This window comes from Astyanax mexicanus, chromosome 9, assembly GCF_023375975.1.
Source record: "Astyanax mexicanus isolate ESR-SI-001 chromosome 9, AstMex3_surface, whole genome shotgun sequence".
In the NCBI taxonomy this organism is placed as follows: Eukaryota; Metazoa; Chordata; class Actinopteri; order Characiformes; family Acestrorhamphidae; genus Astyanax; species Astyanax mexicanus.
The window spans coordinates 40,199,843-40,212,500 of NC_064416.1; the positions used below are offsets into that span (position 1 = coordinate 40,199,843).

At 37.4% G+C, this 12,658-nt stretch overlaps 1 protein-coding gene across 2 annotated transcripts in view; it reads left to right on the forward strand.

The window, feature by feature from the left end:
* Positions 1 to 9,958, forward strand: part of nedd4a (NEDD4 E3 ubiquitin protein ligase a) — a 64,351-nt gene extending 54,393 nt beyond the window's left edge. For both annotated transcript variants that reach the window (XM_007251863.4, XM_007251862.4), the window contains 12 exons: positions 814 to 879; positions 998 to 1,227; positions 1,317 to 1,438; positions 1,823 to 1,893; positions 2,105 to 2,200; positions 3,258 to 3,331; positions 3,540 to 3,600; positions 6,290 to 6,349; positions 6,440 to 6,547; positions 7,371 to 7,467; positions 7,587 to 7,659; positions 8,399 to 9,958. In XM_007251863.4, coding sequence (XP_007251925.3) covers positions 814 to 879; positions 998 to 1,227; positions 1,317 to 1,438; positions 1,823 to 1,893; positions 2,105 to 2,200; positions 3,258 to 3,331; positions 3,540 to 3,600; positions 6,290 to 6,349; positions 6,440 to 6,547; positions 7,371 to 7,467; positions 7,587 to 7,659; positions 8,399 to 8,501 — 1,161 coding nt within the window. In that variant the 3' untranslated portion in view covers positions 8,502 to 9,958. The remainder of the gene's footprint in view (positions 1 to 813; positions 880 to 997; positions 1,228 to 1,316; positions 1,439 to 1,822; positions 1,894 to 2,104; positions 2,201 to 3,257; positions 3,332 to 3,539; positions 3,601 to 6,289; positions 6,350 to 6,439; positions 6,548 to 7,370; positions 7,468 to 7,586; positions 7,660 to 8,398) is intronic.
* The last annotated feature ends 2,700 nt before the right edge of the window (positions 9,959 to 12,658 follow it).

Consider the following 12,658-nt stretch of genomic DNA (forward strand, 5'->3'; position numbering starts at 1 on the left):
GTTACGATAAAAAAAAAAAAAAGAACTTAAATTTTAGGCCAGTGTTTTTAATGGCCCTATCTTATACCCCACCACCATTTTCAATTTGCGCCTGCATCGTTTACATAGCACTGGAGTTTATGAAAGCATTTACACAGATGTTGTGATCTGAAATTGAGATTGTGATCAGGTAAATTTCTAGTGTTTTGCTATCTTGGCAACAGAAAACACCGGTGCACTACTTACTGAAAAAAGCCTAGACAGTAGTCAGCAGTCAGATGTTTATTACTATCTTGGCAACACAGGCACACTGTGCCTGTTTACTTCAACACTAAACAGAATACACCAGGAATGAGCAGGTCAGTTTTTTCTGCTGAGAAGCGCAAAAGGTATGCACCATTAAAATAGCAATCCACCAAAGTCAGAGGACACCTGGCTCCTAAAGGGAATGTAAAGTGACACACTGATTAATTAATTTCATGTTACACCTAAAACACACCCATGATTAATTAAGAGAGTTAATACATGACTTTTGCGTGTTTCGACATGTGAAAGCCATACTTTTCCTGTCATTATGATAGCAAAGACACTCTGACAAGCCCTAAATCAAGCTGCACGGTTGACTGCACACCAACACCTAATCTTAACAGTCAGATATAGAAAAGGCTTTGGAGGTTTTTCACCTCTAATACACCACTGCAGTCTGCTCACAAAGACAAGTGTGTCGGAGATGAAGGAAAATAGTGTAGAATTATGCAGTGGTCAGACTTTTAGATGATTATTTTTCTCAGAACACTGGATAAGACCTCAACTTGTGGCTTTGGTGTTTTCTAGGCTGTGCCTTACTCCAGAGATTACAAGCAGAAGTATGAGTATTTCCGCAGAAAGCTGAAGAAACCAGTAAGTAACAGGTTCCTCATGTGAATGCTTTACTAATAATAGTAATAGTAATAATAAGAATAATAATAAGAAAAGATTAACTCATGTTTTAAATCTGTTTCTCTCACTTTCATTCCAGGCAGACATCCCGAACCGGTTTGAGATGTCAGTGAGGCGGAACGCTCTGCTGGAAGATTCCTACCGCCGAATCCTGTCTGTCAAAAAGCCGGACCTCCTGAAGGCCCGCCTTTGGTTAGAGTTTGCAGGAGAGAAGGGGCTGGACTACGGAGGAGTGGCCCGGGAGTGGTTCTTCCTCATCTCCAAGGAGATGTTCAACCCTTATTATGGGCTGTTTGAGTACTCTGCTACGTAAGTGATAAGGAAATGTTTCTAAAAATGTAAAAACGTAAAAAAATAATGTATGGAATCTAAACAAAAGAACGCTTCTGAACTTGCAGGGACAACTATACACTACAGATCAACCCCAACTCAGGCCTCTGCAATGAGGATCATCTCTCCTACTTTAAATTCATTGGGCGTGTGGCGGGCATGGCTGTCTACCATGGCAAACTGCTGGACGGTAGGTGGAGCCTTGCCGTTGTCTATATGTTGTGTAGTATAGTATTAGCAGTGTTTTACAGCTAACCCTAACAGATTAAAATGAATTATTAATGTATCTATAGCACAGTTGAACCTGAGAGGGTGCTGCAGAGGCAGAAATTACCACAATACAATCATATTGTTTAAAAAAGGGTGGGGGGACTCTTGGAAACTTGTACAGGAAGAGTCACGTCTGGCTGACCCACATGGCAGTAACGCCTTTAGCTCTTTTTCTTAACACTGGACTAAGTTTCAGTTTCACCAGTGAAGAGTAGAATTAGTGGTCTGAAAGGTGAAGTGCAGTAATAAGGTCATTACTAAGATGAGAATTTTTTTTTTTTAATTTATTTTATCTCTCTCATAGCTTTCTTCATTCGCCCATTCTACAAGATGATGCTGCAGAAGCCAATCACATTACAGGATATGGAGTCTGTGGTAAGTAACAGCCCTGTCAAACCAGTCAGCATCATCTTAAATTAGTGTAATTGTATTGCTGTACTTGTACTATGGAGTAAGATGAAAGATTAGGAAACTTGAAGTGGAGGATTTTATTGCCAGAGACTGACTTACCAACTTAATTGTGTTGCATAACACAGTAGTGCAGACATTACTAAAATGTGTGTTTGGGTTTTATGTGATATTACAGGACAGCGAGTATTTTAACTCTCTGAAGTGGATCCTGGAGAATGACCCTGCTGACCTGGACCTCCGATTCACCATCGATGAAGAACTATTTGGACAGGTACTGAAGGATCCTGGATCTGTTTTAAATGAACAACTTAAAGTAGATTTTATCACATACTTTAGCAGATCTGGAAAAGGTTGTATTAGTGTTGTCTTTTAATACAATACCTGCCTAAATATCTCAGTATCAGAAAGGATTACAATGTGATTATATTTATTCTTCATTTTAAGTAAGAGCATTATAAGTCGGACATTTTTTTTAAAGTTAACTTTGTATTTGCATCCAGATCTTACTGAGTACATGCTCTGATTACAATTACCAAACGGGGCTGGTTTAAAACGCTAGTTCCTAACTAGTTCTGCTGGTCTACCATTGAGTGCTGAATTTTTAATTTATTTTGTATTTTTAGCTTTAAATATAAATATAACGTTGCCAGTGTGAACATATAGAGATGTATGCTGCATTGGTAGTAATCTAATACAGTTTAGGTCAGTGTCAAACAGTTTTCATGCTGGTATTAACTAGCAGCCATGCTTGGCTTTCTCTTCTCACTCGCAGAATATGCCTGCAGATATACCACTCTTATTATAAAGCACACTCATTTTTAAAGTAGTAGTTCTAAATAAACAGATTATTGTATTGTTTTTAATGACAAATAGATACTTTTCTACTATCGATATACCATGTAACACTAAGCATTTGTAAATAATTAAAAGGTTTGAATGTTTGTTAGGAACAGAAAGATTGGCCAGTAGAGCATACTATTCCTGATCAGTTATAAGCAGTGTTGGAGTAAATTAACTTACTTTTACTGTGTTTAAATGTAATATATTTCCAGTACTGTATTTTATTAAAATATTTAAAAGTAATTCATTTATATTACATTCATTCATTAGAGTAAAATATTCTTACATGTTTGCTTTTTTCAATGTCACTACTTACTTCTCTAAAGCATGAAAATAATGGATTTTTTGAGGAAGCAAAACGGACATAGTGCACGTTTTGCTAAAACCCATCCCATATATACTGATTGTCCAGTCATAGCACAACTGAATGATAAAAAAATATATATACACACATGCAGTAGCACAAACACAGCTTTTTTTTTTTATAGACGCACCAGCACGAGCTAAAGCCAGGGGGCACTGATATCGTTGTCAATGACAGCAACAAGAAGGAATACATCCAGTAAGCTCAACTGACCTCCCACAGCACCTGCATGCTTCTTCATTACAGACTTTCCATTAATATAAGTAGTTACTATAAATACAGAAATAGATAGTAGTTTATGTTTAATATGTAACAAATACATTACAGTCTATTTTAGTTGCAGAAAATGTGGTTTTGTATGGCAGTAATAACTGAGGTGAGTAATAATCTGTGTTCTGTTTTTCAGTCTGGTGATGCAGTGGAGATTCGTAAACCGGATTCAGAAGCAAATGACCTCTTTCAAAGAGGTGAGTGGACTTTATTGTTGATGCTTATGGCTTACAGCCAATGAAAACCCAGAAATCAGTGTCAATTAGAAAATTAGAATATTATATAAGATCAGTTGGTACGTTGGGCAGTGTGGGCAGTGTGCCAAGTCCTGCTGGAAAATAAAATCTCCATAGTAGTCAGCAGAGGGAAGCATGAAGTGCTGTAAGATTTTCAGGGAACCACAAAACTGCACTGACTTTAGACTTGATAATAAAACACAGTGGATCAACACCGGCAGATGACATGTCTCTCCAAACCAGCACTGATCATCAGTAAATTTTACGTTTCATTTGTAAATCAAGGGAGCAGAGTCTGGAGGAAGAGAGGAGAGACACACAGTCCAAACTGCTTGAGGTCTAGTGTTTTCACAATCAGTGATGGTTTGTAGTGCAGTTTTTACTAGAAGATTTAATTTTCCAGCAGGACTTGGCACACTGCCCAAACTGCCAAAAATAACAATTGGTTTCTAATTTTTGGGGTTTTATTAGCTGTAATCATAATCCATAATCATCAACAATAAAATAAATAGACGCTTAAAATAGATCACTCTGTGTTTAATACATCTAAATAATCTAAAATAAAGTAACTTATCAGTGATATTCAATTTTTTTAATGCACCATGTATGTATGTATGTATCAGTGGCGATTGCTCTAAGACTGCAAGGGAAGCTCAGCTTCCCCTAAAATGTAAAAAAAATAAGTGATTAAATATATACTGTTGTGTGTACATGTCATTGATTAAATATGCGCTACAACGCGCTGAACTTAGTTCAGAATCAGCTTCTTATCACTGGGAACGCCGCGGCTTTCCTCTCACTCATTCCTGCTTTAAACAGTGCACAGACTTCAATAGCGGATCAAAGCGCGCGGCGAAACGAGACGAGTCATTGGATAAATGCTGGGCTTTGTCCCGCCCATCGGACGCTCAGCGTCTCTGGGGGTCTATGGGGCAGTGGGCTGGCCTCGGCCGGCCCAGACGCTCAGCTTCTGCATGATGATTGGATGATCTGTATGAGGCGGAGTCCCTTTTTGATTGACAGCGAAATTAGCGAATCAGCGTCCTTTTAGTGTAAAAATTGGTGATGGGAGCATTTTCATTCTGTTCTGAGTTGAACCTGAGACTTTTCTAATCCTTATAGCGGCATTTTCTTTGATAAAAACGACTAATATTGTGTTATCATTAAAAATAATTTTAATAATTTTAATTAATAAAGGGATTATTCAAGGAAATTAAAACTGTCCAAAAAGGAACTAAATTTACCTGCATTTTTTCCTTTACCAACTTTAAAGATTTTGCGTAGTGTTTTTTTTTTACTGATCATTTTATGTTTATTCATGTCATAGCGTCTTTTTTATGTAATTGTTCAATGGGTACCTTTTTTACATTTCATTTCATTTGGCAGACGCTTTTGTCCAAAGCGACTTACAATAATGAAGTACAAAAGTAATAGGAATTTAGATAACCCATTTTTAGATAGGGCTTAAAGGAGGTCGAAGGGAAATAAAGGGATAGAGAAGTGAAGGAGGGGAAGAAGGAAATGGGGTTAGAAGTAGTTAGTGTGTTAGAGGTGTTAGGAGAGTAAGTGCTCTTTGAAGAGCTCTGTCTTCAGGAGTTTATTAAAGATAGTGAGAGATTCTCCTGATCTGGTAGTGGAAGGTAGTTTGTTCCACTATTGGGGAACTCTGTATGAGAACAGTCTGGATTGCTTTGTGTGAGTGTTTGGCAAAGCGAGGCGACGTTCATTGGAGGAGTGCAGCGGCCGGGAGGTAGCGTAAGCCTTCAGGAGTGAGTGCAGGTAGGAAGGAGCTGTTCTGTCATCACCTTGTAGGCGATTGTAAGAGTTTTGAATTTGATGCGAGCATCAACTGGTAGCCAGTGGAGCTCAATGAGCAGCGGGGTGACATGTGCCCGTTTTGGCTGGTTGAAGACCAGACGTGCTGCTGCATTCTGGATCATTTGGAGTGGTTTTACTACACAGGCCGGGAGGCCAGTTAGCAGGGCATTGCAGTAGTCGAGGCGTGAGATGACGACTGCTTGCACCAGGAGTTGGGTGGCCTGTTGCGTCAGAAACTGTCTAATTTTCCTGATGTTATAAAGCGCGAAGCGGCAGGATCGAGCAACCGAGGCCACATGGTGCGTGAAGGAGAGCTGGTCATCAACCATAACACTCAGGTTCCTAGCAACCTTTGTCGGTGAGAGAGAGAGAGAGAGGTTGTGTTGAAAAGATGGTTTTGCTGGTATGACCAGAAGTTCAGTCTTTGAGAGATTTAATTGAAGGTGATGCTCCTTCATCCAAGAGGATATGTCAGAGAGACACGACGATATCCGTGCAGAGATTGAGTTATCTTCAGGTGAGAATGACAGGTATAGCTGGGTGTCATCAGCAAAGCAATGGTAGGAAAAGCCATGTGAGTGGATAACCTGTGTAGTGAAAACTTGAAAATAATGCCTTTTGTTTGCAAAAAAAAAAAAAACATCTCAGGGAGAGTAGAATTTTTGTATAAATAAAACTACATATGTTAAGATGTAGGCCGAAATTAAGCTTCCCCTCCTTGAAAGACCAGTGTCCGCTACTGGTATGTATGTATGTATGTATGTATGTGTGTAAGCACCCTATGTGAGAAAGAGCTGTACATTTTAAATCTTTCTCTTGCTATCCCTCACAGGGCTTTTATGAGCTCATCCCACAGGACCTGATTAAGATCTTTGATGAGAATGAGCTGGAGGTGGGTACTGCTGTTTGGATAGTTGAGTGGTTGAGGCATGTGGTTTTTAAAGTGCAGTAAATATTTACTCTCTCTTTCTTTAACTCTCAGTTGCTGATGTGTGGTTTGGGAGATGTGGATGTGAATGACTGGAGGGAGAACACCAAGTACAAGAACGGCTATGGACCCAACCAGCCCGTCATCCAGTGGTTCTGGAAGGTTAGTTTGGCCTTGTTTCCACAGTGTTAACTGACGGTGTATAAGTTTCCTCTGTTTGTCACCAATTTAGCTTAATTTGGACATGAATAGTGCAACTTCGTTATTTTGCACATTTGGGGTAATTGGAAAAAATTGTGTAAATCTTAGTTTTGTATCTGTTCACTGGCTAATGCCTCTTTAGTTTAGTAAAATATTCTTTGGTTTAAACTTTAAATCCCCTCTGAAAAAAATACACACTCAACATCCCTCAACCTGTGTCTCTACATGCATCTGGAGATTCATTAGTTTGGTCCAGATGTTACATATTTATCAATATCGTAATTATAGGGGAGTCAGTTGGAATAAATGTTTTGGGTGTAGGTTTACTGAATTGAGAAAATCCAAGACCAGGGTTTGTTAACAACTTTAGCCTAGCATCTAGCTCCCTTTCGAAACTTAGTCAGTCAGTACTTTTGTCAGTAGGCCTGTCACAATAAATACCTTATTGACATATTGTACACTATATTATATTTATATTATTTAATCCTATGCTTGTAAGTAATATATATGAGAGTATATGAGAATATAAAGGTATTAATTTGATTTTGAGTAATTATTTTATTAGTGGCATTAAAATGGTCTTAAAATGACACTACTATTATTTATCACAATTATTTCTAGAACAATATCATTAAAAAAAAGTTGATTATTGTGAGAGTTCTGTATGTCAATCATGCTGATCAACTGTATCATATTCTTTTAATTATGAGTCAAACTATTTTTATAATCTGTTTGATTGATATTAGTGTCTTTTTGCATCAGTTTCTCTCTCTCTTTCTCACAGACTGTTCTTCTAATGGATGCTGAGAAGCGAATCCGGTTGCTTCAGTTTGTGACGGGAACCTCCCGCGTGCCCATGAACGGCTTTGCTGAGCTCTATGGTCAGTCTCTCTCCTCCTAAACATCCCCCTGTTATTTTAAGAGTGTAATGGTCAGCACTGTATTAGTGAAATGTTTTCACGTATACATTTTAAAAATGTATTAATTTATGTGTGTTCAGGGTCCAATGGGCCACAGTTGTTCACCATAGAGCAGTGGGGCACCCGTGACAAACTGCCCAGAGCGCACACATGGTGAGTACCATCCGGAATCATTTGCATATTACTATTATCATGCAAAAACCTTGTATCTTCATTTTTGTTAACTTTTTTTTTTTCACTTTTTGACATAATTTGAATCTGGAAGATTATTTCAATTGTTTCTTTAAATTGTGACAACATTCATAATAAATGGACCAATAGAAATACTTAAAAATATAAATAATTTTAGGTTTTAAGGCAAATTCCTCCTTTATTATAGATATAGGTTTTTATGTGATAACGGTATGTAACAGTGGTGCTTGAAAGTTTGTGAACCCTTTAGAATTTTCTATATTTCTGCCTAAATATGACCTAATCATCAACCGATTCTCACACATGTCCTAGAAGTAGATAGAAGCTGCATCCAGAAATGTTTGCTACTCCTCCTCTCTTCTTCCTACTGCTACTCCTTAAAGAAGGTGGAGGAATGAAGGAGAGGAGCAGGAAAGGTGAGGGAAGGAGCATTAATTGAGAAAATAGGCTAACATATTATACCTGGTCATAAATTTATCAAATTGTCAAATATTGCATATAAGTGTGTGTCAAAAGTAGTTTAAACCTCTAGGATTAGCAGTTAACTATTTAATATTACTAATATAATTTTTATTATTATTAATGTTATAGTAATTGTTGTTATTATTAGATAATATTTTTTCCTTTTCCTCCTAATTCCTAATTCCGCTTTTCTTCCATGTCCTCCTCTCTTCTTACTTATTGTCTCTCTCTCTCACAGCTTTAATCGTCTGGATCTGCCTCCGTACGAGTCGTTTGAGGAGCTGCGGGAGAAGCTGAACATTGCGATTGAAAACGCTCAGGGCTTCGATGGGGTGGACTAGTGGAGGTGCCCCTCCGGCCGCGGCCACAGCGTTACCACAGTGCCGGAATCCCGGCTGACAGGCTGTGAGAGCGGGTGTAGTGGGCGGATGGAGCGACGTGGGTGCACTGCAGTGGATGTTGTGGCAGCGCTCTGATCCAAGTTGAAGCGTTGAGTTTGGACTCAAGACTTCTCCGAATAAAGAGGCCTGGATTTTCTCCTGTCGAGGAAAAACTCTGAATGATATCACTCTTTAAGGCTCTGTATCATGAGCTCATATCTATGAAGTTTACAGAAACAATGTCCAAATCACTCCGTAATGTAATGTACACTTTGAATAAGTATCTACAGCTGTTGACGTACAGTTTTTCGCCGCAGAGGCTCGATATCTTGCACATTTGTATACGTTTTTAGCTCGTAAGCCTTTTTGATGTATGTTCTTATGTACAGATTATATTGCGAAGAGGGTGTGATGTTGGCAGAGCTTTGAGGGTATCTTCTGTGATTTGGTTTTGGATTTGAAGCTTTTAACAGCCTGTAAAATTCGCTGTATCATTTTCTGTTCTTCTACAGATTCGGGGCTTTTGTAAGTCATGATAGCGTTGTTGATATTAAGAGCATCTATTGGCAGTGTTTTAATTGAAGTGTTCACCTGTGTTGCCTCCATCTCAGGTTTTGGTGGCAGTATTCACTTAAGACACTCGCGTGTCCTTTCTTTTCCCGCTCACGTCTCCTTTCGTTCTTGCTAATTTATTCTTTATACTAACAGTAAAATTTTTACGTTTACTTTGTTTACTGGTGGCCCACTTTAGAAAGCTCTAAATCTGAAGTCTAATATTCTCTTAATATCTGATTTTAATTTTGTACTTTTAATGCTTTTTGAGGGTCTTTCTTTCCTTTCTTTATTCTTTCTTTATTTTTTAAATAACATTTTTTAAGTCTTAACTGTGTCTTTATTCAATCATTCAATCTTTCCGTTTGATTTTGGGAGGAGTCCTCTCTTTCGTCTGATTATCAAACGAAACGTGGGTAAATGTTTACATGAAAACATTGCTGAACGTATGCACATTTCTCTCTCACGCTCTCGGTCTCCTTTTTCTCTCTCTCTTTAAATGACTGTTAAATTTCAATGCCTTCACTTGTCTTGTATGAGCAGTTGAATATTTTTGAATTTCTCAATTTCGCTATGTCTCAAAGTGAATCCTTATTGTTTAGAGGAGATGTTCTTAAATGTCTAGACTCTAGAGTTTATTGTATATTAAGAAGCTGTATCAGATTACTCTACCCTTTATCCAGAGGATCAAATTGTTTTGGCTCTCCTTAAAAGTCCCTGTAAAGGAATTTTGATATTAAATTGATGAATATAAAGAGAAAACATGCCTTTAATCTGGAATATAAATCATAATGGTTTAATCGGTTCATGTGCCTATGTTAATGGCGACATATTTTGGGGAAGAAATAAAAATGAAAATATCTGTTCTTATTTGTGCAGCTTTGTTTATTTACATTTAAAGCAATAATATCTCTGTGATGTAACAAGTGAAGATGCACTGACTGATGTAAATGATGTAAACAGATGTTTCTACCAGAAGAGGGCGCCTTTCACCACACTCACAACATTACTCAACGCTGTGATAGGCCTCCCTACAAAAATACACCTTTTACTATTTAGTTAAAATTAAATGTCCATTCAATTCTATTCAATTTAGCACAAACTGTACTATACTGAAAAAATGAGTACTTTATTACAATCAAACTCAATTAAGAGTAGAAACTGAACAACAGTGAAAGTATAGCACTGTATTATAATCTAAACATATTCTAAGCAAGCCATTAATCCAAAAAAAAAAGAAAAAAAGAAGTGTCCCAAAATGGAACCTTATGAACCTTTTTTTAAACAAATAAATAATCAAACTTAGTACCGTGAAAGACGCACTGACTTCTAGACCCATCACAATAATTGTTATGAACTTAATGTACAGTATATGGTATAAATATACAGTACAGTGTATTTATTAATGATACTTTAAAAAAACATATTTTAACTTGCAATATATCAGTATTAATAATCACCAAAAGGACAATGCTCTTTAAAAAGAAGTGCATTTGCATTATTATGCTATTATGTTATCACTGTATTAGTGGCATGAAACGATCTTAAAATGACAACAAATATAGTTTATTACAATTATTACATTTCATATCATACAACAGTAACTATTGCCTACCTACTGATGACTGTAATGTAGAGTAAAGCATTAAAGCTTAAGCTTAACTAAGCTTGACTTAAATCAATGTAATATAATGTATCAAGGAGAAGGTCATGATCAACTTTATAAACAAAACCTTGGAAAAGTCAATACCTGCACCTATAAACACATCATTAGTGTATTATGATGTATCTTCCATTTCCACAAAATTGATCCAGAAGTGCTTTCTTGCATATCCAACATTATTAACATTTTTTGCAAATCAAACCAAATTTTCTATTCATATTTGTTTAGTTCAGAATTGCACACCTGTCTACAACTTTATCTCTCAGCTTTTCTCCAGATTCATCATCTGACCACATGCACTTTATGTAGAAAAGTATATTTCCAGAAGGAAATGCAGAATCTTTGCATGAAATAAGTGGGAGAAATGACGAAAGAAAAAAATGACTGAATTCTGACTTTGTTTATATGAAAAACCATAAAACGCTATACATATGTATAGCTGAACTACACAATCACACAGAACATGTAAGTAAACCTAAGTAAAGTTGCAAATTCTTTGGGCCCTATTTCAGTGATCCTGACTTAGGGTGTCCGTGTGCTATGCTCTGACTGTAACTGATGCAAATGTCTTTGCTATCGTAATGACAGGAACTTGGAAAAGGCATGTAATAATTCTCTTAATTAATTATGGGTGTGTTTTTGGTGTAACGTTAAATAAACCAGTCAGTGTGTCACTTCCCATTCCCATTAGAGCCAAGTGGGCTCTGTTGGGTAGTTGTTTGGACATGCTTCGGCATGGGTGAGAATGAATGGGAGGATGAAAAAACAAATAGATGAGTGCGGGTCAGTATGACTGACAGTTTATTGGCTGTCAAACAAAGGGGATTGTGGATTTTGATGGAGGTGAAAACGTACAGAAGAAGGTGAGTGGAACATAAGATGAGAATAAAACCACAAAAAAAACGAGTGCAGTACAAAGAGATTATGGAGAGTGGATAAACGGAAGCACAGTGGATGGACATGCGCTCAGTCACCAGTTATTTTCCGACTGCCGCGAAGAGGGTATAACTAATAAGCAAGTGTGAAAAGAGGAAAGCGCAGCAACTCAGCTCTGATACAACAGTTAACAGATGCCTGTGCCAATCAATATTACACTAGGGGAGAGAGTTCCATTTACCCACCTAGAGAGCACGGCCTATTTTGTGCTCCAGCTCCAGCTGCTGAAGAAACCAGCAATCCTTTAACCACAGTGACACAGCAAAAATATATATATTTTAATCTTTTTCTGTGTAGGTATAGAAACCAACTGAAAGCTAGGTATGTTCTTGTAAAAAAGTGTAACTATGCAATTTTTTTAACTGTTCAGTTAAATTTACAGTTTATATTACTTTCAATTTCTCAGTTTTTTTTTTACATGCAATAATATGACACAGCAGCAGAGATGCGTAGTATATGCGTTGGAAATAGAACTTCTTCACTACTGTACTTACTGTATTTTACAGACTACAAGGAGCCCTGGATTATAAGACGCACTGTCAATGAACGTCTATTTTCTGGTCTATTTTTATACATGCGGTGCATCGGATTATAAGGTGCATTTTAAGCATCAATAGTAAGGAACAAGGGAGTCTCCATGTTCCCCTTCTAATTAAGCAGGTCTCATCGCTGAGGGCACCTAAGGAAACAAAACAGTAATTCTTACAAAAAACATTTTCTTTCAAAGTCAATCAAGTGCTGGATGTTAATCTACACAGATTTCCTGAAAAGTGTTTATATGTGTGAGTTAAGCCCTTCCGTTTATTTACAGTAAGATTAGATTTTCAGTATTTTAGCGTGGTTAGCAGCAGAGCTAGCCATGGTTAGCAGTGCTTAGTGCCAGTAAATGCTGCCTGACAGCGCTACAAAAAGAAACCCTGAGTGTTCTGGTAACTCAGGGCACTACCAGCTAGCATAGCTTGTTTTA